The 27,510-nt window shown below is 42.4% G+C and overlaps 1 protein-coding gene across 1 annotated transcript; it reads left to right on the top strand.

The window, feature by feature from the left end:
* Positions 1-18,271: 18,271 nt before the first annotated feature.
* On the top strand, positions 18,272-21,699 carry LOC139382595 (odorant receptor 131-2-like). The gene is made up of 2 exons (XM_071126712.1): positions 18,272-19,603; positions 21,613-21,699. The coding sequence occupies exons 1-2, from the start codon at positions 18,281-18,283 to the stop codon at positions 21,697-21,699; spliced, it is 1,410 nt and encodes a 469-aa protein (XP_070982813.1). The 5' UTR covers positions 18,272-18,280.
* Positions 21,700-27,510: the final 5,811 nt, after the last annotated feature.

A 27,510-nucleotide genomic window follows, 5' to 3' on the forward strand; every position in this document is an offset into this window, starting at 1 on the left:
TATACAGTGCCTTGCGAAAGTATTCGGCCCCCTTGAACTTTGCGACCTTTTGCCACATTTCAGGCTTCAAACATAAAGATATAAAACTGTATTTTTTTGTGAAGAATCAACAACAAGTGGGACACAATCATGAAGTGGAACGACATTTATTGGATATTTCAAACATTTTTAATTTTGCACACCCCAATTTTTCAGTTTTTGATTTGTTAAAAAAGTTTGAAATATCCAATAAATGTCGTTCCACTTCATGATTGTGTCCCACTTGTTGTTGATTCTTCACAAAAAAATACAGTTTTATATCTTTATGTTTGAAGCCTGAAATGTGGCAAAAGGTCGCAAAGTTCAAGGTGGCCGAATACTTTCGCAAGGCACTGTAACTATAACTACAAATGAGAACGTGTTCTCAGTCAACTTACCTGGTAAAATAACAGATAAATAAATAACGTGTTCTCAGTCAACTTACCTGGTAAAATAACAGATAAATAAATAACGTGTTCTCAGTCAACTTACCTGGTAAAATAACAGATAAATAAATAACGTGTTCTCAGTCAACTTACCTGGTAAAATAACAGATAAATAAATAACGTGTTCTCAGTCAACTTACCTGGTAAAATAACAGATAAATAAATAACGTGTTCTCAGTCAACTTACCTGGTAAAATAACAGATAAATAAATAACGTGTTCTCAGTCAACTTACCTGGTAAAATAACAGATAAATAAATAAAAAATATCACAGTACCATGCAGCTGTATGCCAACGACAAAGGACAGTTACACAATTTCCAAACAAATGTGGACAAAAACATGACAATAACTATTACAAACAACAGCAAGTATTGCATGGAGTGCATCAGGATGACCAGTGTACAAGCAAACATAACTTTATGCACTATTTTAGAGGCCACCCTCAGGCAAATGAGTCCGGTACATCTAGACCAGAACCAGGTTATTCTCCAGTGCTGTGACCCTCATCAAAAGAAAAGTCCTGAAACAGTGATGACTCTACTGTCAGTACAACAGCATCCTCCTCTAGTGGTCATGTCCCATAGCTGACTTAACATTTACCATTGCACTGAGCTGTAGGATTTCTTTATCAACAAACAGCTGACTTAACATTTACCATTGCACTGAGCTGTAGGATTTCTTTATCAACAAACAGCTGACTTAACATTTACCATTGCACTGAGCTGTAGGATTTCTTTATCAACAAACAGCTGACTTAACATTTACCATTGCACTGAGCTGTAGGATTTCTTTATCAACAAACAGCTGACTTAACATTTACCATTGCACTGAGCTGTAGGATTTCTTTATCAACAAACAGCTGACTTAACATTTACCATTGCACTGAGCTGTAGGATTTCTTTATCAACAAACAGCTGACTTAACATTTACCATTGCACTGAGCTGTAGGATTTCTTTATCAACAAACAGCTGACTTAACATTTACCATTGCACTGAGCTGTAGGATTTCTTTATCAACAAACAGCTGACTTAACATTTACCATTGCACTGAGCTGTAGGATTTCTTAATTAACATACAGCTGTGAAAGTGGTTTTCAGCTCCCAACAAGGTTTTTATGCTGCAAAGTCTAAATAAACAGAACTAGTTAGTAGTATACATTTATGTGCCAGGGAAAACAATGCTTTGACTTGAAATGACTTACCAGAGTCACACAAAAAGCTTAGTCTTTGATATTTCAGCAAAGTGAGGACAAAAACGTTTTTATACCTACAAGCTACAAGCTAAGAAGGCTATGGATATGGGAATCTCAGTTGTCATGGATCGTCTAAACCTAGAGGGCTGTCATGGTGCTTGGAGTGTAGACAAATGGTAGAAGGTGATAGGCTGTTATGAAATGGGAGAGGGGTGGCGTCGTGCTTATAACATAATGATACCTGACTGGAGCTAGACTGAAAAGGCATCATTACCGTCCACTCAGCAAGCAAGAAACTGGAAACAACATTTTATGCCTGACCATAAGACTTCCAAAAATGATAACATTGACTCTGAATTTCAACATTTACACTGTCATCGACTATCCTATTGAAGCTTGAGGACTGTTAGAAAGGAGTCTAGGGACCATGGAATATCCTGCGTTGTGAGATTGTAATGTCCTGGAAGGGTTTGAGGGTACAAGGGGGTCAGACAGATAATAGTAATCATTGTTAACTACTCTGTCAGATACTCTCTTTTTCTCCAAATGACTTCTGAGTGTGGGTGTCCACTGTACAGCAATGTCCACACCTACTGGGTCTCAGGCTTACAGATTTAAGTCTAATAGCATGAGATGAAAGTAGGCAAACATCAGAGTGTGCGATAAGAAGGCATAGTCAGTGGACATTCTGAACCTTGTTTGAGGTCAGTAGGTCACATGACCAAGGAGCTATTAAAATGTTTGATTTTGAAGAATTAATGTAAAATCCTGTGAGATGAAAATTGACAAACTAAACGGTGTGCAATATAGAAGGATAGTCATTGGACATTCTGAACCTTGTTTGAAGTCAGTAGGTCATATGACCAATGACCAATTGAAATTCCAAAATGTAAATAAATAATTTAAAATAGCGCGAGTTGTAAATAGACAAAAACAAAGTGTGCGCAATGTGTGTCTATGCCATCAGGTTAGCTACAACCAGTTATGAAAGTTTTAGGAGTAATGGAAATTTGAAAAATTCGATTTGTCACTTTGTTGACGGTCCCTAACTGCTGTTGGTGGACGTAAGGAAAACTACAGGCGAATATCCAACCGGAAACTGACTTTACCTCGGTACAAACAGGTGGAAAATTTAGATTTTAAAAGAGCTCACAGTTTCTGGTTGCAGGGCAGAGGGAAAGCTCCGTCCGATCGTAGCTATGCTAACCCACAACAAAATGAAAATTACCTCGTTACAACAGGGTAGGGAATTGAAGAACCCCCTATTCTCTATTAATGAACAATTTCCCTATGAAATAGTGGAGAGACGACGTTCGTCTTGTGGTCGATAAATTATACAGTCGAAGTCGGAAGTTACACCTTAGCCACCTTAGACAAATACATTTAAACTCAGTTTTTCACAATTCCTGACATTTAGTAAAAATTTTAGTAATAATTCCCTGTCTTAGGTCAGTTAGGAACACCACTTTATTTTAAGAATGTGAAATGTCAGAATAATAGCAGAGATAATCATTTCTTTCAGCTTTTATTTCTTTCATCACATGCCCAGTGGGTCAGAAGTTTACATACACTCAATTAGTATTTGGTAGCAGTGCCTTTAAATTGGGTCAAACGGTTCGGCCTTCCACAACCTTTCCACAATAAATTGGATAAATGTTGGCCCATTCCTCCTGACAGAGCTAGTGTAACTGAGTCAGGTTTGTAGGCCTCCTTGCTCACACATGCTTTTTCAGTTCTGCCCACAAATTTTCTATAGGCTTGAGGTTTTGTGATGGCCACTCCAATACCTTGACTTTGTTGTCCTTAAGCCATTTGCCACACCTTTGGAAGTATGCTTGGGGTCATTGTCCATTTGGAAGACCCATTTGCGACCAAGCTTTAACTTCCTGACTGATGTCTTGAGATGTTGCTTTAATATATCCACATCATTTTCCTACCTCATGATGCCATCTATTTTGTGTTCTTCGGCTGTTCTTCGGCTTACAAGCCTCCCCCTTTCTCCTCCAAACATAACGATGGTCATTATGGCCAAACAGTTCTATTTTTTTTCATCAGACCAGAGGACATTTCTCCAAAAAGTACAATCTTTGTCCCCATGTGCAGTTGCATACCATAGTCTGGCTTTTTTATGGCGGTTTTGGAGTGGTGGCTTCTTTCATGCTGAGCGGCCTTTCAGGTTATGTCGATATAGGACTTGTTTTACTCTGGATATAGATACTTTTGTACCTGTTTCCTCCAGCATCTTCACAAGATCCTTTACTGTTGTTCTGGGATTGATTTGCACTTTTCGCACCAAAGTACGTTAATCTCTAGGAGAAAGAACGCGTCTCCTTCCTGAGCGGTATGACAGTTGCGTGGTCCCATGGTGTTTATACTTGCGTACTATTGTTTGTACAGATGAACGTGGTACATTCAGGCGTTTGGAAATTGCTCCCAAGGATGAACCAGACTTGTGGAGGTCTACAATTGTTTCTGAGGTCTTGGTTGATTTCTTTTTACTTTCCCATGATGTCACGCAGAGGCACTGAGTTTGAAGGTAGGCCTTGAAATACATCCACAGGTACACCTCCAATTGACTGGAAATATGTTAATTAGCCTATCAGAAGCTTCTAAAAGCCATGACATAATTTTCTGGAATTTTCCAGGCTGTGTAAAGGCACAGTCAACTTAGTGTATGTAAACTTCTGGATCACTGGAATTGTGATACAGTGAATTATAAGTTAAATAATCTGTCTGTAAACAATTGTTGGAAGAATTCATTGTGTCATGCACAAAGTAGATGTCCTAACCGACTTGCCCAGACTATAGTTTGTTAACAATAAATTTGTGGAGTGGTTGAAAAATGAGTGTTAATCACACCAACCTACAGTGCCTTGCGAAAGTATGCGGCCCCCTTGAACTTTGCGACCTTTTGCCACATTTCAGGCTTCAAACATAAAGATATATATGCATTTTTTTGTGAAGAATCAACAATAAGTGGGACACAATCATGAAGTGGAACGACATTTATTGGATATTTCAAACTTTTTTAACAAATAAAAAACTGAAAAATTGGGCGTGCAAAATTATTCAGCCCCCTTAAGTTAATACTTTGTAGCGCCAGCTTTTGCTGCGATTACAGCTGTAAGTCGCTTGGGGTATGTCTCTATCAGTTTTGCACATCGAGAGACTGACATTTTTTCCCATTCCTCCTTGCAAAACAGCTCGAGCTCAGTGAGGTTGGATGGAGAGCATTTGTGAACAGCAGTTTTCAGTTCTTTCCACAGATTCTCGATTGGATTCAGGTCTGGACTTTGACTTGGCCATTCTAACACCTGGAGATGTTTATTTTTGAACCATTCCATTGTAGATTTTGCTTTATGTTTTGGATCATTGTCTTGTTGGAAGACAAATCTCCGTCCCAGTCTCAGGTCTTTTGCAGACTCCATCAGGTTTTCTTCCAGAATGGTCCTGTATTTGGCTCCATCCATTTTCCCATCAATTTGAACCATCTTCCCTGTCCCTGCTGAAGAAAGCAGGCCCAAACCATGATGCTGCCACCACCATGTTTGACAGTGGGGATGGTGTGTTCAGTGTGATGAGCTGTGTTGCTTTTACGCCAAACATAACGTTTTGCATTGTTCCCAAAAAGTTCAATTTTGGTTTCATCTCACCAGAGCACCTTCTTCCACATGTTTGGCGTGTCTCCCAGGTGGCTTGTGGCAAACTTTAAACAACACTTTTTATGGATATCTTTAAGAAATGGCTTTCTTCTTGCCACTCTTCCATAATGGCCAGATTTGTGCAATATACGACTGATTGTTGACCTATGGACAGAGTCTCCCACCTCAGCTGTAGATCTCTGCAGTTCATCCAGAGTGATCATGGGCCTCTTGGCTGCATCTCTGATCAGTCTTCTCCTTGTATGAGCTGAAAGTTTAGAGGGACGGCCAGGTCTTGGTAGATTTGCAGTGGTCTGATACTCCTTCCATTTCAATATTATCGCTTGCACAGTGCTGCTTGGGATGTTTAAAGCTTGGGAAATCTTTTTGTATCCAAATCCGGCTTTAAACTTCTTCACAACAGTATCTCGGACCTGCCTGGTATGTTCCTTGTTCTTCATGATGCTCTCTGCGCTTTTAACGGACCTCTGAGGCTATCACAGTGCAGGGGCATTTATACGGAGACTTGATTACACACAGGTGGATTGTATTTATCATAATTAGTCCTTTAGGTCAACATTGGATCATTCAGAGATCCTCACTGAACTTCTGGAGAGAGTTTGCTGCACTGAAAGTAAAGGGGCTGAATAATTTTGCACGCCCAATTTTTCAGTTTTTGATTTGTTAAAAAAGTTTGAAATATCCAATAAATGTCGTTCCACTTCATGATTGTGTCCCACTTGTTGTTGATTCTTCACAAACAGTTTTATATCTTTATGTTTGAAGCCTGAAATGTGGCAAAAGGTCGCAAAGTTCAAGGGGGCCGAATACTTTCGCAAGGCACTGTAAGTGTATGTAAACTTCCGACTTCAACTGTATGTAAACAACCAAATGTTCAAGGACTTGAAGATTACAACGTGGCTGTGAGTGATAGCTACCTCCTGTTGAAGTAGTCCCCGATACATATTTGCACCGCATCACACATTATAAACATAAACTTTTTTCCCCTTTTTTTTTCATGTGGTATGGAACCATGGACTATGTGGACTTAAAATAAGGTTGGACTTATGTTAATGCAGAATGGGTATGATGAACAGATTATTTTTCTATTTAGGCAATATGGAACTTATGGACGTTATATCAGGTTTTGATTTAGGGGAAGGAATGGATGGGTAAGGCTGACTTTTTTTTCCTTTATGATTTTTTATATATTTAATTAGAAGATTGTACATTAGAAATACCAAGGTCGTTTTTTTATGTTCAATATGATAGGGCCTAATTGTAGGGGTTGGGTATATTATGACTTAAAAGTTGCTATATAGTGCGGTCCCTCTTCGCCGATGTGAATCGGAAGGATCAGCTTTTAAGATAAAACGTAATAAATATGAATAGATTTAATATTGGGCTAAGATAAAGGATTAAATCATTAAAAACCTGCCTAGGTTCTCTATTGGAATACGCCTATATGATTCTAAAATAAATCTCAATATGAAAAATGTAAAGGATGATTATTCTTCCGATACACACCGGTAAATGGATGGATTAGGTATTGTCACAGGGTTGTTGTCTCTAGTGTGTGGCAGGCTGGTTAACACTGGGATAAAGTGATTCAAGTTAACGGTAGAACTAATAAATTGGCTTATGGAAGCACTTCTTAAAGCGAGAAAAAGGTATAGTATATATTTCTATATAAGCCATTTATTCTACATTATTGATCTTAATGATAAAGGCATAGGTGTAAAACAGCCTTGTTGATAGAGCAATGATGATGGAATAAAAAACAGAATGTGTGTGGGTGGAGAGAGGGTTGGTTTTACAGGTTCACTTGCTCTGGATTGTCAGTACTGCATGTATGTGTCGGAATCGATGGGTATGCCTTCCCATAAGTGAGTGCCCGGGGTTGGCTTACGGCGGCTCAGGCACAGCCATGGCACAAAACAACAGGATATAATGTGAAGCCTAAGACACATTTTTAGTTAGTCATTAGCGGCCGTTAGAATCTTTCTTCCTTTTTATGTCGGAATACAACAGGATACAATGAGGACTACATGAAATATATCTTGGATGTAATGGACATAACAAAGGACTAGTCTTGCGATATACAGTGGGGCAAAAAAGTATTTAGTCAGTCACCAATTGTGCAAGTTCTCCCACTTAAAAAGATGAGAGAGGCCTGTAATTTTCATCATAGGTACACTTCAGCTATGACAGACAAAATTAGAAAAGAAATCCAGAAAATCACATTGTAGGATTTTTTATGAATTTCTTTGCAAATGATGGTGGAAAATAACTATTTGGTCAATAACAAACAAGCAAGATTTCTGGCTCTCACAGACCTGTAACTTCTTCTTTAAGAGGCTCCTCTGTCCTCCACTTGTTACCTGTATTAATGGAACCTGTTTGAACTTGTTATCAGTATAAAAGACACCTGTCCACAACCTCAAACAGTCACACTCCAAACTCCACTATGGCCAAGACCAAAGAGCTGTCAAAGGACACCAGAAACAAAATTGTAGACCTGCACCAGGCTGGGAAGACTGAATCTGCAATAGGTAAGCAGCTTGGTTTGAAGAAATCAACTGTGGGAGCAATTATTAGGAAATGGAAGACATACAAGACCACTGATAAATCTCCCTCAAACTGGGGCTCCACGCAAGATCTCAAAATGATCACAAGAATCCCAGAACCACACGGGGGGACCTAGTGAATAACCTGCAGAGAGCTGGGACCAAAGTAACAAAGCCTGCCATCAGCAACACACTACGCCGCCAGGGACTCAAATCCTGCAGTGCCAGACGTGTCCCCCTGCTTAAGCCAGTACAAGTCCAGGCCCATCTGAAGTTTGCTAGAGAGCATTTGGATGATCCAGAAGAAGATTGGGAGAATGACATATGGTCAGATGAAACCAAAATATAGCTTTTTGGTAAAAACTCAACTCGTTGTGTTTGGAGGACAAAGAATGCTGAGTTGCATCCAAAGAACGACATACCTACTGTGAAGCATGGGGGTGTAAACATCACGCTTTGGGGCTGTTTTTCTGCAAAGGGACCAGGACGACTGATCCGTGTAAAGGAAAGAATGAATGGGGCCATGTATTGTGAGATTTTGAGTGAAAACCTCCTTCCATCAGCAAGGGCATTGAAGATGAAACGTGGCTGGGTCTTTCAGCATGACAATGATCCCAAACACACCACCGGGCAACAAAGGAGTGGCTTTGTAAGAAGCATTTCAAGGTCCTGGAGTGGCCTAGCCAGTCTCCAGATCTCAGCCCCATAGAAAATCTTTGGAGGGAGTTGAAAGTCCGTGTTGCCCAGCAACAGCCTCAAAACGTTACTGCTCTAGAGGAGATCTGCATGGAGGAATGGGCCAAAATACCAGCAACAGTGTGTGAAAACCTTGTGAAGACTTACAGAAAACGTTTGACCTCTGTCATTGCCAACAAAGGGTATATAACAAAGTATTGAGATAAACTTTTGTTATTGACCAAATACTTATTTTCCACCATAATCTGCAAATCAATTCATTAAAAATCCTACAATGTGATTTTCTGGATTTTTTTCCCTCATTTTGTCTGTCATAGTTGAAGTGTACCTATGATGAAAATTACAGGCCTCTCATCTTTTTAAGTGGGAGAACTTGCACAATTGGTGGCTGACTAAATACTTTTTTGCCCCACTGTACATAAACAGTTTAGCCGGAGTTATAACACTATCAGATTAAATACATGGATAAAGGAAAAATACATAATTGGCTGCTTATTACCAAAGGGAGAGGAATTCAAAAACTTCACACTTATTATTCCTGGCATGAATTCATGCTTCATCGTTAGTTATTATAACGTTACCATCCTAACATACACACTTCAACCTTTACGAACTACACCCGAAGACATGAAAACGTAGCTAACACTGCGCGGGATTGCCTTCACTCCAAAGATGTGCTGCTACGATAATGATCCCCGTTACAACAGTTATTAGCCACGTAGGACCGCTTGTCTTATAATTTCCCCCACATAGTGAACAAATAAACAATTCAAACAAAAAAACATCGACATAGACCTACAGGTTAATTGTCAGTTACATTATTCCCCATTGTTTACAATTACTCCTTTGTTTAATCCAGTTCTGGTGTCCTATGATATAATTAACTACAATGAAGATCAATTTGAATCTGTTTATTCAGCTTAGGTATATTTGTAACGTCTCTCCTCTTCGTCTGATGATGAGGAATAGGAATCATTAGACCAACACGCAGCGTGGTAAGTGTTCATTGTACATTTAATTGAATAAACTGAACACTGAATGACAAAAAACAACAAAAGAGAATGCACGAGACCGAAACGGTTCTGTCTGGTACAGAATACAAAGACAGAAAACAACTACCCACAAACACAGGTGGGAACAGGCTACCTAAGTATGGTTCTCAATCAGAGACAACAATTGACAGCTGACTCTGATTGGGAACCATACCACGCCAAACACATAGAAATACAACACACAGAACAAAACACAATGCCCACCCCAACTCACGCCCTGACCAAACCAAAATAGAGACATAAAAAAGGAATAAGGTCAGGACGTGACAATATTGAGTATGTTATTCTTATTCTTGCTCCTTGATTAAGGGATAAGAATTGTGTGGTGGTTATGAAATATTATACCCTGCTTGGATATTCAAAAAAAGTATTTATATGTAATATGGACAAGCCTAATCGTAAATTAAGACAAAAATCTCCCAGGGCCTGCAGATTGATTTCACTCCTGTAAAATCAAAGTTCGTTTTTGTTTATTTAGTTTAATTGTTTTTTTTTCACTGATATTTGCCCTTCATAATCTCTGCTTACCAGAAATGGTATTTTACACCCCTATTAAACTCCCGCTTGCTGAGTGACAGAAGTTTCTTTTAAACTTCAATAATTTCTGTCCTACATTTGTCATGGTTCCTTGATTCTATAAAGTTGTACTGCACATTTTCAGTAACATATTGTTTCAAACCCTATCTCTGTTGTTTCAGAAGTTGATGTCACTGGCCATTTTTTCATGATAGAGACCCAGGGAGAACACACTGATTGGACCTGGTCCAAACTTTCTTCATTACTGATGCATGACATTTGTCAAGAGCAGACCAAGCCCTGGTGTGCTACTCTCAATAGAGTCATCTTGTTTGCCAAACAAAATAGAACATACGGTTGCACAATTAGGCTCTACTCAGAAGCGCTCTGTTAATAATCAACCAGTCTGTTAATTACTAATCAGGGAACAGGGGACCCGCTCTCTCCCTAACTGCACACTGGAGATATCTGGCAACACAGTGAACATGCCTCCCTATTCATCAAATGCAATTCATGCAAGTTCCCTCACAAACAACCCCATCCCAATGTTTCCTTTACGGTTTCATCATTCTCAATGAAAACAATAACAAACGCTGGTTGACGGACATGCCTTTTACTCTAGGCCCTGGTCTGCATGCATTTCACCCAAGGTTGATAGAACACCCTTTAAACATAGAACAGGGTTTTAGACATATAGTTGATACTTTATTACATATACTGATATCACAGTACTGAGAACAATAAACACATTTGAAGAAACTTTGATGTAAATTCATAAATAGCAGGCCTCCTTTTCAGCCTTAAACCATTTTTTCAAGCTGGAAGACGATGGCCAGAGCTTTCCCAATGTTTTGCACAGTGATTTAAGTCGTTGTTTCAGACAAAGTATGATATATTTGGACAAATCGGAAAAGCCCAACTCATTCAAATCCATGTGAATGTGGTGTATTATCCTATGATATGACATGAATTGTGTGTGTGCCATTCAAAGGGTGAGTAGGCAAGACAAAAGATTGAAATGCTTTTGAACAGGGTATATATACAGTGCCTTGCGAAAGTATTCGGCCCCCTTGAACTTTGCGACCTTTTGCCACATTTCAGGCTTCAAACATAAAGATATAAAACTGTCTTTTTTTGTGAAGAATCAACAACAAGTGGGACACAATCATGAAGTGGAACGACATTTATTGGATATTTCAAACTTTTTTAACAAATCAAAAACTGAAAAATTGGGCGTGCAAAATTATTCAGCCCCTTTACTTTCAGTGCAGCAAACTCTCTCCAGAAGTTCAGTGAGGATCTCTGAATGATCCAATGTTGACCTAAATGACTAATGATGATAAATACAATCCACCTGTGTGTAATCAAGTCTCCGTATATATGCACCTGCACTGTGATAGTCTCAGAGGTCCGTTAAAAGCGCAGAGAGCATCATGAAGAACAAGGAACACACCAGGCAGGTCCGAGATACTGTTGTGAAGAAGTTTAAAGCCGGATTTGGATACAAAAAGATTTCCCAAGCTTTAAACATCCCAAGGAGCACTGTGCAAGCGATAATATTGAAATGGAAGGAGTATCAGACCACTGCAAATCTACCAAGACCTGGCCGTCCCTCTAAACTTTCAGCTCATACAAGGAGAAGACTGATCAGAGGCAGCCAAGAGGCCCATGATCACTCTGGATGAACTGCAGAGATCTACAGCTGAGGTGGGAGACTCTGTCCATAGGACAACAATCAGTCGTATATTGCACAAATCTGGCCTTTATGGAAGAGTGGCAAGAAGAAAGCCATTTCTTAAAGATATCCATAAAAAGTGTTGTTTAAAGTTTGCCACAAGCCACCTGGGAGACACACCAAACATGTGGAAGAAGGTGCTCTGGTCAGATGAAACCAAAATTGAACTTTTTGGCAACAATGCAAAACGTTATGTTTGGCGTAAAAGCAACACAGCTCATCACACTGAACACACCATCCCCACTGTCAAACATGGTGGTGGCAGCATCATGGTTTGGGCCTGCTTTTCTTCAGCAGGGACAGGGAAGATGGTTAAAATTGATGGGAAGATGGATGGAGCCAAATACAGGACCATTCTGGAAGAAAACCTGATGGAGTCTGCAAAAGATCTGAGACTGGGACGGAGATTTGTCTTCCAACAAGACAATGATCCAAAACATAAAGCAAAATCTACAATGGAATGGTTCAAAAATAAACATATCCAGGTGTTAGAATGGCCAAGTCAAAGTCCAGACCTGAATCCAATCGAGAATCTGTGGAAAGAACTGAAAACTGCTGTTCACAAATGCTCTCCATCCAACCTCACTGAGCTCGAGCTGTTTTGCAAGGAGGAATGGGAAAAAATGTCAGTCTCTCGATGTGCAAAACTGATAGAGACATACCCCAAGCGACTTACAGCTGTAATCGCAGCAAAAGGTGGCGCTACAAAGTATTAACTTAAGGGGGCTGAATAATTTTGCACGCCCAATTTTTCAGTTTTTGATTTGTTAAAAAAGTTTGAAATATCCAATAAATGTCGTTCCACTTCATGATCGTGTCCCACTTGTTGTTGATTCTTCACAAAAAAATACAGTTTTATATCTTTATGTTTGAAGCCTGAAATGTGGCAAAAGGTCGCAAAGTTCAAGGGGGCCGAATGCTTTCGCAAGGCACTGTAGTATACTGGAGGCTCCTCAAAGGAGGACCATCCTCCAGCGTGAATCTCCTAAAAATATAAATAGTGAAACATTGAAAAAGTTATCCTTTAGATAAAACTAGACTAAATACAGTTGAAGTCGGAAGTTTACATACACCTTAGCCAATTACATTTAAACTCAGTTTTTCACAATTCCTGACATTTAATCCAAGTAAACTTCCCTGTCTTAGGTCAGTTAGGAACACCACTTTATTTGAAGAATATGAAGAATGGTATAGAATAATAGATAATTTTTTATTTCACCTTCTATTTCTTTCATCACATTCCTAGTGGGTCAGAAGTTTACATACACTCAATTAGTATTTGGTAGCATTGCTTTTAAATTGTTAAACTTGGATCAAATGTTTCGGGTAGCTTTCCACAAGCTTCCCACAATAAGTTGGGTGAATTTTGGCCCATTCCTCCTGACAGAGCTGGTGTAACTGAGTCAGTCAGGTTTGTAGGACTCCTTGCTCGCACACACTTTTTCAGTTCTGCCCACAAATTTTCGATAGGACTGGGTTCAGGGCTTTGTGATTGCCACTCCAATACCTGGTAGTATGCTTGGGGTCATTGTCCATTTGGAAGACCCATTCGCGACCAAGCTTTAACTTTCTGACGGATGTCTTGAGATGTTGCTTTCAATATATCCACATAATTTTCCTGCTTCACAATGCCATCTAATTTGTGAAGTGCGCCAGTCCCTCCTGCAGAAAAGCACCCCCACAACATGATGCTGCCACCCCCGTGCTTCATGGTTGGGATGGTGTTATTCGACTTGCATGCCTCCTCCTTTCTCCTCTAAACATAACGATGGTCATTATGGCCAAACAGTTCTATTTTTGTTTCATCAGACCAGAGGACATTTCTCCAAAAAGTACGATCTTTGTCCCCATGTGCAGTTGCAAACCGTAGTCTGGCTTTTGTATGGCGGTTTTGGGGCACTGGCTTCTTCCTTGCTAAGCGGCCTTTCAGGTTATGTTGCTGTAGGACTCGTTTTACTGTGGAGATAGATACTTTAGTACCTGTTTCCTCCAGCATCTTCACAAGGTCCTTTGCTGTTGTTCTGGGATTGATTTGCACTTTTCGCACCAAAGTACGTTCATCTCTAGGAGACAGAACGTGTCTCCTTCTTGAGCGGCTGCGTGGTCCCCTGGTGTTTATACTTGCATACTACTGTTTGTACAGATGAACGTGGTACCTTCAGGCGTTTGGAAATTGCTCCCAAGGATGAACCAGACTTGTGGAGGTCTACACATTTTTTTTCTGAGGTCTTGGCTGATTTCTTTTGATTTTCTAATGATGTCAAGCAAAGGGGCACTGAGTTTGAAGGTAGGCCTTGAAATACATCCACAGGTACACCTCCAATTGACTCAAATTATGTAAATTAGCCTATCAGAATCTTCTAAAGCCATGACATCATTTTGGGGAATTTTCCAAGCTGTTTAAAGGCACAGTCAACTTAGTGTATGTAAACTTCTGACCCACTGGAATTGTGATACCGTGAATTATAAGTGAAATAATTTGTCACAAAGTAGATAACCGACTTGTCAAAACGATAGTTTGTTAAAAATGAATTTGTGGAGTGGTTGAAAAACAAGTTTTAATGACTCCAACCTAAGTGTATGTAAACTTCCGACTTCAAGTGTATATTCACGTCACCAAATAATGGTTTAAACTTTTGCGATACATGGCTAGTAGAAACTCTAATTTGCAACTGTTGGACACTGTCTGTCACCTCAAAATTTTCAACTGTTGGACACTGTCTGTCACCTCAAAATGTTATCTCGACTTGTGTGCACCTACATTGTAAACTTTCATTCATAGGCTAGGTTGTAGCAACCTCATGATGGTATAGGGAAAATCTTATATCATGTAGCCTAAACCTATCGATGTTACATTGAACTGGGTGAATGAAATATGAATGAAAATCATCCAATATGCTGTAATAGAAATAAGTCCATGTTCACCAAAAAATATATATAATCCTCCCTCATCTTAAACGGCACCGACCACCGCTGGTATGGTAGTAGGTGCCAGGCGCACTGATTGATTTGAGTGTGTCAAGAACTGCAACGCTACTGGGGCTATCATGCTCAACAGTTTCCTGTGTGTATCAGGAATGGTCCACCACCAAAGGACATCCAGCAAACTTGACACAACTGAGGGGAGCAAACTTGACACAACTGAGGGGAGCATTGGAGTGTCCATTGGCCAGCATCCCTGTGGAAGGCTTACAACACCTTGTAGAGTCCATCCCCCTACGAATTGAGGCTGTTCACAGGGCAAAAGGGCAACTCAATATTAGGAAGGTGTTTCTAATGTGTTGTCCAATCAGTGTATATTTTGCCTTGTGTTTTAGGTTATTGTCCTGCCCAGAAGGTGAATTTGTCTCAGTTTCTGTTGGAAAGCAGATTGAACCCAGTTTTCCTCTATGCATACCAGCAAAGCCACTACACAACACTAAACAATACGTTAATTGCACTATAACAGTGACAAAATGGTGCCCAAAAACTGTTAGGGCCTACATAAAGCTGTCACAACAGCAGTCCCAACACTTTACCACTACTACACCTCACTATCAGCAGAGCCCCACCTGGCCGCGAAATATTCATTCATGTACTGCCTTTAAAAAAACATAGCTGATATGGCTGACTTGCTTCTACAAATGTGGTTTCTACTGACAGTTGAGATGTACAAACTATGGCATAAGGGGACGACAAGCGGATAAGAGGCAATCTGTAATTTCGAATAAGAACGAGCTAGGACAGACATAGTCAATATCACTATTTGTTCAGCATTTTTGAAATGTACAGCAACAGAATTCAGAACATGGGCTGTTCTTTCATTGTTCTTCCTGTACACCAAGTCAGAACCGTATGATAAATAAAGTGGCAATATAAACAGACAAGGAAAGTTCTTACAATGTTTGATGATTACATTGCTCTAAAACAGGCTATAGGCTACATCTACACCACCAAGTCAGAACAGTAGCCTGTAACGCCTGTCGTCGGAAGGAGTGGACCAAAGCGCAGCGTGAAAAGTGTTCATGATTTCTTTTAGTATCAAAAAACACTCAAACAAAGTAACAAAACGAAAGAGAACAGTTCTGTCAGGTAACAGAGACTAAACAGAAAATAACTACCCACAAAATACAGGTGGGAAAAAGGCTACCTAAGTATGATTCCCAATCAGAGACAACGATAGACAGCTGCCTCTGATTGGGAACCACACTCGGCCAAAAACAAAGAAATAGAAAACATAGAATGCCCACCCCAAATCACACCCTGACCTAACCAAATAGAGAAATAAAACGGTAAGGTCAAGGCGTGACATAGCCGAAATTAAGTGGGGAAAATAGACCAAATGATTAGGGTGAGGCACATGGGCTACTAACAGCTTACTACACAACATACACTTAGCAACAGTATACAGTACATATTTCCCTGGCATATTACATAATTTATGCAGCAGCATACAATACATTTTTGGACTCACCTTGTTGTGCTGTGCTCACTTGAACAGGAAGGTGGCGCGGCGGTCCTTCGTGGGCATATTTTGTCATCAAACTTTGTCGTCAAAGTCTGGCATTCTCTGGATTTATGGTGCTTTCAAGACAACTGGGAACTCTGAAAAAAACAAGGTCGAATCATGATGACCTCAGTGATCTTCAGGTCGTAGCTGTAGGAGGCTTGAGTTCCCGACTTACAATTCTGAGTTGGATGACCGTTTAAAACATATTTTCCCAGTCGGAGCTCGTTTTTTCCCCGAGTTCCCATTTGTCTTGAACTCACAGAAGACAGATTTCCCAGTTCCGAATTAGTTCCCGAGTTTTATCTATAATTTCTCTTCCTTATTTCTCTTCATTTGACAAGGATTTAAAAAGATTTTCCAATAGATTGTCGACTTGATGAATAATGATGACTGCTAGCTAAAAGTATGATGTTGACATGATCAGTCCAGTCAAAGCTACTCTACATGTAACGTGATTTGACGTAATTTTATCTGTGGCCAATGACCTTGAGTCTTTTTGGAATGGAACTTCTAATGTAACTCTATGGCAGCACCCAAGGGGCTTGAATTTTCGAGCTCTACCCTTAAAAACCCCTATGCTTCGTATTTGGTCCCACCACCACAGAAAGCACTGAGCTAGGCTGAAACACCTGGATTTTGGAGCTGCCTTACTCAAGAAAGCAAAAGAGAGACCATGTTTGTATGGAGGCTTTATTAACTCAATTATTAAACATCTATTTTATTACATTGTTTGCACACGGATATGTGACAGGTATTAATGTCAAAATAACATGCAAAACATTTTTTTATTTGCTCTGCCCCACCTGTCCTGAATGGCGGATCATCACTGTTCAGGACATAACGTTTTTTCTTAGCAATTTTTTCAGCAGTTTTACTTACATGAGCATGTTTTGGATTTTTTTTTATTCTGTACAGGCTGAGTGTATTGATACACCTTCCAAAGTGTAATTAATAACTTCACCATGCTCAAATGGATATTCAATGTCTTCTTTTTATTATTATTTTCACCCATCTAACAATGGTGCCTTTTGCAAGGCATTGGAAAACCGCCCTGGTCTTTGTGGTTAAATCTGTGTTCCCTGCTCAACTGATAATTGCATGTGTAGGGCAAAGTGAAGAGTAAGTCGTTAAAAAAACATGTGACACTATTATTGCCTTCTGAGTGAGTCCATGAAACGTATTATGTGACTTGTTAAGTACATTTTTACTCCTGAACTTATTTAGGCTTGCCATAACAAAGGAGTTGAATACTTATTGACTCAAGACATTTCGGCTTTCAATTCTCTATTCATTTGTAGAAAATGTGAAAATCAGAATTACACTTTGACATGATGTGGTATTGTGTGTCAACCAGTGACACAAAATCTAAATGGAATACATTTTAAATTCAGGCTATAACACAACAAAATATCAAAAAAGTCAACCGGTGTAAATACTTTCTGAAGACAATGTATATGATTTTGCACAAATTACTTAAACTGAGTTGGTTGGAGCAAGGTTCTTGCTTCTTGCATGGGCCACATAATTGCTCAAAGCATCAATTTAATTACTTCTAATGAGTTCCCTAAGTAAAAGTTAAACACGAGACCTTTTTTCTGTTGAGGAATAAGCAATAATTATGAACATTATGACAATGGCATGAAATTAATTTATCCCTTGAGATATTTGGAAAAAGGGAATGCCTCTGTCTTGCATCATGATGGTGCTATGGAGAAAAATGTATAAAAATCCACAACCCATCCCTCCCAAACCTTTACGTTCTCCATCAGAGGACAAGTTGAGGTTAGTTCATGACTTCTTATTCATCTTTGGGATCCAGTATATTGTCATGAATTGTTGTTCTGTGATAATATATCAAGTCTTTGTTTTCGTCAACATTTCAGATTTGAAAACATTGACCATTCCTCAAGCAGGCCACACTGAAAAATGCAGAATCTGACCGACCTTCCAGGCAATGCCATCAACTCACAGAAGAGTCTGTCTGTGATAATCAAGGTGTGTGTGGTGATCCCTTTCTTCTGCATCTTTCTCTACTGCATTGTGGTCATGCTGCACACCTTCGCCTCGCACAGACAATTCCTGGACAACTCCCGATACATCCTGTTTGCCTACATGCTGATCAATGACACTCTGCAGCTCCTCTCCTCTGTCCTCCTCTTGCTCTTCATTGTTGGCAACGTGAAGTTTGCTATCGTCTACTGTGCCCCTCTACTCTTCTTCTCCACCGCCACCTTCCACAACACCCCTCTGATCCTGGCAGCTATGTCCCTGGAGCGCTACGTGGCCATCTTCTATCCTCTGCAGCGTCCAGCTGCCTGGCACGCCTACCGTATCTGGATCATCATCCTGAGCCTGTGGCTGGTCAGCTGCATCCTGCCCATTGTGGACTTCTCTCTGGGAAAGCCTCAGCCTGGCGTGAATGTCCTCTCCACCCTGGTGCTCTGCAGAACCATGGTCCTCAACTCATCCCCTGTCCAGACACTGTTTAAGATGTCCCTGAATGGGCTGTTCTTCGCGGTGGTATTGGCCATCATCATGTTCACCTACATGAGGATCCTGCTGGAGACCAGGAAGATGCGTCAGGACCGGGCGTCGGTGGCCAAGGCCATGCATACAGTGCTGCTCCACGGCTTTCAGCTACTTCTGTGCATGATCGCCTTCACCCAACCGGTCACAGAGAGCCTCATCAGTGTGTACGCCGGCTTGCTGGCCGAGCACATCTCCTTCTTCATCTACTTCTGCTTCATACTGCTGCCGCTCTTCCTTAGCCCGCTCATCTATGGCCTGAGAGATGAGAGTTTGAGGCGCAACGTGATGAGAGATGTACTGTGCTGCTCACACAAACACAGGTTCAGTGTCAAGGTCAGGGTCAGCCCCAGAGCCCCGGCCACCACACATACACTGGGTCAGGGTCAACCCCAGAGCCCCAGCCACCACACAGACACTGGGTCAAGGTCAGCCCCAGATCCCCGGCCACCACACAGACACTGGGTCAGGGTCAGCCCCAGAGCCCCGGCCACCACACAGACACTGGGTCAGGGTCAGCCCCAGAGCCCCGGCCACCACACAGACATTGGGTCAGGGTCAGCCCCAGAGCCCCGGCCACCACACAGACACTGGGTCAGGGTCAGCCCCAGAGCCCCGGCCACCACACAGACACTGGGTCAGGGTCAGCCCCAGAGCCCCGGCCACCACACAGACACTGGGTCAGGGTCAGCCCCAGAGTCCCGGCCACCACACAGACGCTGGGTTAGGATCAGCCCCAGAGCCAAATCCATATTTTTATTTGAATCTGTATATTAGTCAATTAAAATATCTCAAAAGAGTAAAACCCTGGCTGGATGAAAGGGGTGTCTTTAAAAAAACGTTTTCTTCAAACACAGAAGCTTACTTTGGCATTGAGAAGGTTGCTTTACAGTAAACTGGAACACCAGATGTCATTATTATTCCAAATGTGTCAAGTTGTGGACATGTTGCTGGTGCACAGATACTGTAACTTGAGCCACCGGGCTAGATGAATGTGCGCCCATAGGAAGACATGCAGTTTCTTTGGCAAAATAAAAAGATTGCTATTGAAAGCAATAAGGGTTAGATTATTTGATATTCAGAGAGTTATTATAAAACCATTTAATGAGACTAATATACGTAGAGTGGAAAGGCGGAGGGACTGAGCTCATTTACACATTATAATTCCAAAGTGCAAACTGTTGCTATAAAGTTGGAGCAAAACCAGTTTTCCTAATTACTATACCTACCTACTGTAACATGAATGTTCATTAATCATGCAACTTCATGTATTAGATTGTTATTAATAAATTAACAAGCGTTCTCAAACATTCCTCCTGATGACAGATGATGTGAAGTAATGACTGCTCATATCTCAGCTGTCAGAGCGGCTCGTGCTCTGCTGAGATAGAACATTGGGGGAGAATCACACAGAATGGCAGGACCGGTCAAGCGCAGCTTTCCTAACGTAGGACAGTTTTGAGTCAATATCAGAAACTGACTTAAATGTCATAATTTTACAGCAAGACCACAATGGCGATTAGAGTCGACCAAAAATCTGCTGCAAGTTTAGGCAACATTTACATTTTAAACTTCATCCAGGACATAATGTGCGTGCAAAATGCTATCTTTGCCATCTTTGGTGAGATGTATACGTCCTTATTGAATGTCAAACAAGCCATGAATGTTGAAAGCCAACTTATTGATAATTTATAAACTTATATCGAACATGATTCGGAGAAACTTTGAAGACATCAAAAGGTGAGTGACAGTTGGATAGATACAGTGGTGTAAAGTACTTAAGTAAAATACTTTAAAGTACTACTTAAGTAGTTTTTGGGGTATCTGTAATTTACTATTTATCTTTTTGACAACTTTTAGTTTTGCTCCACTACATTCCTAGAGCGGACTCACTCACTGTTTGTAAATGATGTCTCTGTGTTGGAGTGTGCCCCTCACTATCCGTAAATTAAAATAACAAGGAAATCATACGGTCTGGTTTGCTTAATATAAAGCATGTGTATTTTCATTCTTAGATGTTAAGTCCCCCTTATGGGGGACTTTGAGTGGTTCTGGACTGGTTCCAACTGAAATTCTGGTGTACAAAGTGCTCTGTGGAAGTCATACAGAAAGTCATATTTGTCAGCTCTCTGCTACCACTCTCTCAGTGGAGCTGACTTGAATTGTCACATTTTCTGGCCTATCCAGACAAAGAATCAATTTGCTCTCCCTCTGAGTGATGGAGCCCAGACTGGGAGACGGCAATTGAAATGTGATAGTTCTGCAAATCCAACAGTTGTGGTTTCATCTTTCTGTGATATTCCCAGCCGGATTTACGGCTCTTAACATAAAAGAATGCTGAGCAATTTCATAGAATTTAAACAAGACCACTTTCTCTTGGTCACAGAGGAATGAAATCACATTGGGCCTCATTCCGACCTGAGTTTAAATGGAACGTAATTCCGTTTTTATTCCGTTCTCTCTATGAGTATTCAGACCTTGAATTTAAGCATGAGAATAGCATGCTATTCACCTGCTATTCGTTTGGGTGGAGATCAAATAAATGAAGGTGTGGCCAGGTGTGTCTGATACACTGTATTCTGACCTTGACTTAATTCCCTAATAAAAGCCTTGATGTTCATCAGTCCACGCTAAGACAAATTGTCTATAAATGGAGAAAGTTCAGTGGGACGTGGACCCCACTTCACCATAGTCCTTGTCCGCCTCTTAGCCCGCCTCCGTGGCCTCTTTAGAGCGGCGACCCTCGCCGCCGACCTCAGACTGGGGAACCTAGGAATGGGTCCCGAATGGACGGGAGATTCCGGCAGCCGCCGGAGTGAAGGACGACTCCGGCAGCGCCGGACAGGCGGGAGCACCTGTAGGGAGGAGACAGAGAGACAGCCAGGTGCAGGGGGCTGCCACCGGAGGGCTGGTGCGTGGAGGAGGCACCGGATACACAGGGCCGTGGAGGTGCACTGGAGGTCTCGAGCTAATGGCCTGCACAACCCGTCCTGGCTGGATGGTGACTCTAGCCCGGCACGTGCGGGGTGCAGGCACAGGACACACTGGGCTGTGCAGACACATGGGAGACACATGACCTCGAGAGCGGTTCACACCAGACATCCTAAGAATATTGCTGAATTGAAACAGTTTTGTTAAGATGAACGGTCCAAAATTCTCCCTGACCATTGTGCCGGTCTGATCTGCAACTACAGAAAACGTTTGGTTGAGTTTATTGCTGCCAAAGGAGGGTCAACCAGTTATTAAATCCAAGGTTTCACATACTTAACCACCCTACACTGTGAATGTTTACACGATGTGTTCAATAAAGACATGAAAACATATAATTGTTTGTGTGTTATTAGTTTAAGCAGACTATGTTTGTCTGTTGTTGTGACTTAGATGAAGATCAGATAACATTTTATGACCAATTTATGCAGAAATCCATACTTTTCTTGCCACTGTATATCATACTAAATGGGTCAAATGTGATCAAAATGTAGGATACTATACGTCTTACAATTTCTATTGTATTGTACAACCACTATTATATTTAGTATGATTCGTAAAGTAACATATCATACTAAATAAAGTGGTACCAATTTTGTAAATTATAATACGTTTTGCTCTGTGACCAGGTTGGTTTCCCCATTTCATCATAGAGTTATCCAGAGGGCACTCCTAACATGAATCTCCTTTCTCCACCTTTGTGCCCCAGACTGGGGGAATTCTGAACAGTGCGGCAGCACAATGTTTGAAGTTCACACTTTGCCTTCAATCTAAACATTTGTCTTCTGACATTGGTGCCCAGGCTTGAACTCAATGGAATTCACAAGCTCCTCACTTGACATGTGGAGATGTGGTTGAGTGGGTCACATTACAAATAAATGTGTCCCTGTTTCTGCCCTACAACTCAGGATTTTTATTCCTTTCCCACTTTCACTCCTTCTCTGTATTCTCGGTATAATTCTAATCTGTCTAAATAAAGCATTTACAAATAAAGGTGAAATTCCAGAAGGTAGAATTCCCATTCAGACTTGAGATAAGTTGATTTAACATAGACTTAGGTAAAATAAATGTCCATGTTTTACTGACTTAAGTCTATGTATCTCAAGTCTGAATCGGGCCCCATGTGCTCAGTGTAACATGGGTGGTTCAGCAGAACCATTAAGACTGAAGACTGGCTGAGTGGAGTAAGACAGTGTTTTGAAAAGCAGGAGACCCAGGTTCAAATCCACATAGACACACAAATACTAGCTTTATACTATACATGTTACCTCTGCTATGACTTATGTAACTCTAAACATATTGATTGTATCCTCATTTATAATCTCACAATGAGCCTAGCAACTGTAGTAGCCCTCAATTGTCATACCTGCTCCCGCTCGAGGGCTCCAGGCTGCCCTTCATTACGCACACCTGTCGCCATCAATGCGTGCAGCAGTACTCACCTGGACTCCTTCTCTTTGTTGATTGCCTCGTCTATAATTGTCTGCTCACCCGTTTGTTCCCTGTGTCAGCATAGATGTCGTTATTTTGTCCCTTGTCCTACTTCATGTCCGTTGTCTATTAAATGTTCTCCCTGTACCTGCTTCCTGTCTCCAGTGTCGATCCTCACAGAATGCTGACACCAAAATTGGAAGCATCAGGGTGGGTTTGTTTTTTGTTGGTGACGTCGGGACCGGATGCTGTCACCGATGGAACCGGGGGTGCCTCAGCTAGCTCGTAGGGCTTCCACGCCGGCTCGAGAGGTTTTCTTGCCCCGGTGGGCTCGGCAGAAGACCGATGATGAAAAGTTTTTATGTATTTTGTGGATTGAATAAGAGAATATTTGTTGATATTTAAATAGCTTATTATATGAAAAGACATCACTCACTGGAACAGGTTAACAGAGATTTTTTGTTGTATTGCATGATGTACTCATTAATAATGTCTTTACTGTTTCAGATTTGGATATATAAAACATGACTTGCAACAGCATGTAACAACGTATTGGATTTAATTATCACATGATCTTGTGGTATTGAAATGCACTTTTCTTTGTCAAGTCCCCAGACAATGACGTACTGTGTTAATGTCTTGGTACATATGCACAGCTCTGTTAATTGCACTTATGTATGTTTTTAGGTCTACAGCATCAATAATTATATGCATTGCAGTGAAATGTGTTCTTCCCCCCCAAAAAATGTCATAACATAAACCATGTACAGTGCCTTCGGAAAGTATTCAGATCCCTTGACTTTTCCCACGTTGTTACGTTACAGCCTTATTCTAAAATGTATTCAATTGCTTTTTTCCCTCATCAATCTACACACAATACCTCCTAATGATAAAGCAAAAACTGGTTTTTAGACATTTTTGAAAATGTATTAAAAACTAAAACTTAAATATCACATTAACATTTAGACCGTTTACTCAGTACTTTGTTGAAACACCTTTGGCAGCAATTACAGCATTGAGTCTTCTTGGGTATGATGCTACAAGCTTGGCACACCTGTATTTGGGGAGTTTCATCCATTCTTCTCCTCAGATCTTCTCAAGCTCTGTCAGCTTGGATTGGGAGCATTGCAGCACAGCTATTTTTGGTCTCTCCAGAGATGTTCGATGGGGTTCAAGTCCGGGCTCTGGCTGGGCCCGGACTTGAACCCCGAAGCCATTCCTGCATTGTCTTGATTGTGTGCTTAGGGTCGTTGTCCTGTTGGAAGGTGAACCTTCACCCCAGTCTGAGTTCATGAGCTCTCTGGAGCAGGTTTTCATCAAGGACCTCTCTGTTTTTTGCTCCGTTCAACTTTCCCTCGATCCTGACTAGTCTCCAAGTCCATGCCGCTGAAAAACATCCCCAGAGCATGATGCTGCCACCACCATGCTTCACCGTAGGGATGGTGCCAAGTTTCCTCTAGACATGACCTTTGGCTTTCAGGCCAAAGAGTTCCATCTTGGTTTCATCAGACCAGAGAATCTTGTTTCTCATGGTCTGCGATTCTTTAGCTGCCTTTTGGCAAACTCCAAGCGGATGTCATCTACCTTTTACTGAGGAGTGACTTCCGTCTGGCCACTCTACAATAAAGGCCTGATTGGCGGAGTGCTGCAGAGATGGTTGTCCTTCTGGAAGTTTCTCCCATCTCCATAGAGGAACTCTAGAGATCTGTCAGAGCGACCATCGGGTTCTTGGTCACCGACCTGACCAAGGCCCTTCTCCCCCGATTGCTCAGTTTGGCTGGGCAGCCAGCTCTAGGAAGAGTCTTGGTCATTCCAAACTTCATCTAAGAATGATGGAGGCCACTGTGTTCTTGGGGACCTTCAATGCTGCAGACATATTTTGGTACCCTTCCCCAGATCTGTGCCTCGACAAAATCCTTTCTCTGAGCTTCTATGGATAATTCCTTCAACCTCATGACTTGGTTTTTGCTGTGACATGCACTGTAATTGCAGGACTGTATATAGACAGGCGTGTGCTTTTCCAAATCAGGTCCAATTTACCTGATTTACCACAGGTTATCGCAACTAAGGATATGACCCAGATCCAGACACGGGAGGCCGATAGTGTCACGTTCTGACCTTTATTTCCTTTGTTTTGTATTTATTTAGTATGGTCAGGGCGTGAGTTGGGTAGGCAGTCTGTGTTTGTTTTTCTATGATTTGGGTATTTCTATGTTTCGGCCTAGTATGGTTCTCAATCAGAGGCAGGTGTCATTGGTTGTCTCTGATTGAGAATCATACTTAGGTAGCCTGAGTTTCACTGTGTGTTTGTGGGTGATTGTTCCTGTCTCTGTGTTTGCACCAGATAGGACTGTTTAGGTTTTCACTTTTCTTGTTTTGTTTAGTCTGTTCATGTATAGTTGTCTTTATTAAAAACATGAATAACCACCACGCTGCATTTTGGTCCGCCTCTCCTTCACCACAGGAAAACCCTTACAGAATCACTCACCACAACAGGACCAAGCGGCGTGGTAACGGGCAACAGCAAAAGCAGCAGCAGGAGAAGGAACAGAGGCAGCAGCAGCAGGAACAGCAACAGCGAGGTCAGGATTTCGGGACATGGGAGCAGAATCTGGACTACACAACTTGGGAGGAGAAAGACAGGTGGGCGGTCGACCCAGGCAGAGTGCCGGAGCCCGCCTGAGATTCGATGGAGCAGTGTGCGGAAGGTTACAGGAGAATGAGGTTGGCGAAGCAAGCACAACGGTGCGGACGGAAGCACGAGAGTCAGCCCCAAAAATGTATTGGGGGGGCACAGGGGGAGTGTGGCAGAGTCAGGAGTCAGACCTGAGCCAACTCCCCCCGTTTATCGTGAGGAGCCAAGGAGGAGCTCAGAACCAGAGCTGGTGTTGGAGGTGAGCGAAGCAGAGACCGTGAAGGAGTTAATGGGGAAATTGGAGGAGAGAGATATGAGGGAGTTGCTGGTTTGGTGCAAGAAGCACGACATTCGCCCGACGGAGCGTGTCAGGGATTTAATGGCACCGGGGTCAGCTCTCCATACTCATCCTGAGGTGCGTGCTAGGGGTCTGGTGAAGACTGTGCCAGCCTCACGCACCAGGCCTCCTGTGCATCTCCCTAGCCTTGCACGTCCTGTGCCATCTCAGCACTACAGTGCTCCTAGCAGTGCTAACCGTGGGGGGCGTGGTGCTGGTCAGGCACCGTGTTATGCGGTGGTTCGCACGGTGTCCCCAGTACGCGTGCTTAGCCCGGTGCGCTACATCCCAGCTTCCCACATCTGCCGGGCTAGGGTGAAGATCCAGCCAGGGCGGTTGGTGCCAGCCCTGTGCTCAAGAGCTGCAGTGCGCCTGCACGGTCCGGTCTATCCGTCACCACCTCCACACAACAGCCCTCCGGTGGCAGCCCCCCGCACCAGGCTGTCTCTCCGGCTCATCCTTACAGGGGCTCCCGCCTGTCCAGCGCTGCCGGAGCCTTCCTCCTCTCCAGCGCTGTCGGAGTCTCCCGCCTCTCCAGCGCTGCCAGAGCCTTCCTCCTCTCCAGCGCAGCCGGAGCTTCCCGTCTCTCCGGCGCTGCTAGAGCCTTCCTCCTCTCCAGCGCAGCCGGAGTCTCCCGCCTGTTCGGCGCTGCCAGAGCTCCCGCCCCTCAGTCCAGAGGCGCAAGAGCCCCTCATTCCAGAGGCGCCAGAGCTCCTTAGTCCAGCGCTGCCAGAGCCTTCCTCTCCAGCGTTGCCGGAGCTTCCCGTCTGCCCAGCGCCATCTGAGCTACCCGTCTCTCCAGCGTTGCCGGAGCTTCCCGTTTGCCCAGCGCCATCTGAGCCACCCGTCTGCCCAGCGCCGCCTGAGCTACCAGTCTGCCAGGAGCCACCAGTGCCGCCAGTCTGCCAGGAGCCGCCAGTGCCGCCAGTCTGCCAGGAGCCGCCAGTGCCGCCAGTCTGCCAGGGGCCGCCAGTGCCGCCAGTCAGCCAGGGGCTGCCAGTGCCCTGTCTCCGCCTCTCCTTCACCACAGGAAAACCCTTACAGATAGTACAGTTCTCAGATGATTTATTAGAAACACGAGCCAGGAAAGGGCAGGTTGAGGGCAAGCAGAGGTTTGTGATCAGGTCCAAGTCAGGCAGGTAAAGGACAGCAGGCAGGCTCGGGGTTAGGGCTGACAGAATGGTCAGAACCGGGCAAACTAGGAAACAGAACTAGAGAAACAGGAAGGCGGGAGAGAAC

Source organism: Oncorhynchus clarkii, chromosome 24, assembly GCF_045791955.1.
Source record: "Oncorhynchus clarkii lewisi isolate Uvic-CL-2024 chromosome 24, UVic_Ocla_1.0, whole genome shotgun sequence".
Taxonomy (NCBI): Eukaryota; Metazoa; Chordata; class Actinopteri; order Salmoniformes; family Salmonidae; genus Oncorhynchus; species Oncorhynchus clarkii.

What these genes read in the sequence shown, in the direction of transcription:
- LOC139382595 (XM_071126712.1), top strand. Translation starts at nt 18,281, where the DNA reads ATGCAGAATCTGACCGACCTTCCAGGCAATGCCATCAACTCACAGAAG. An exon ending in GGCCACCACACAGACGCTGG is followed by an intron (nt 19,604 to 21,612) that starts GTTAGGATCAGC and finishes TGGCCTCTTTAG; the next exon opens with AGCGGCGACCCTCGCCGCCG.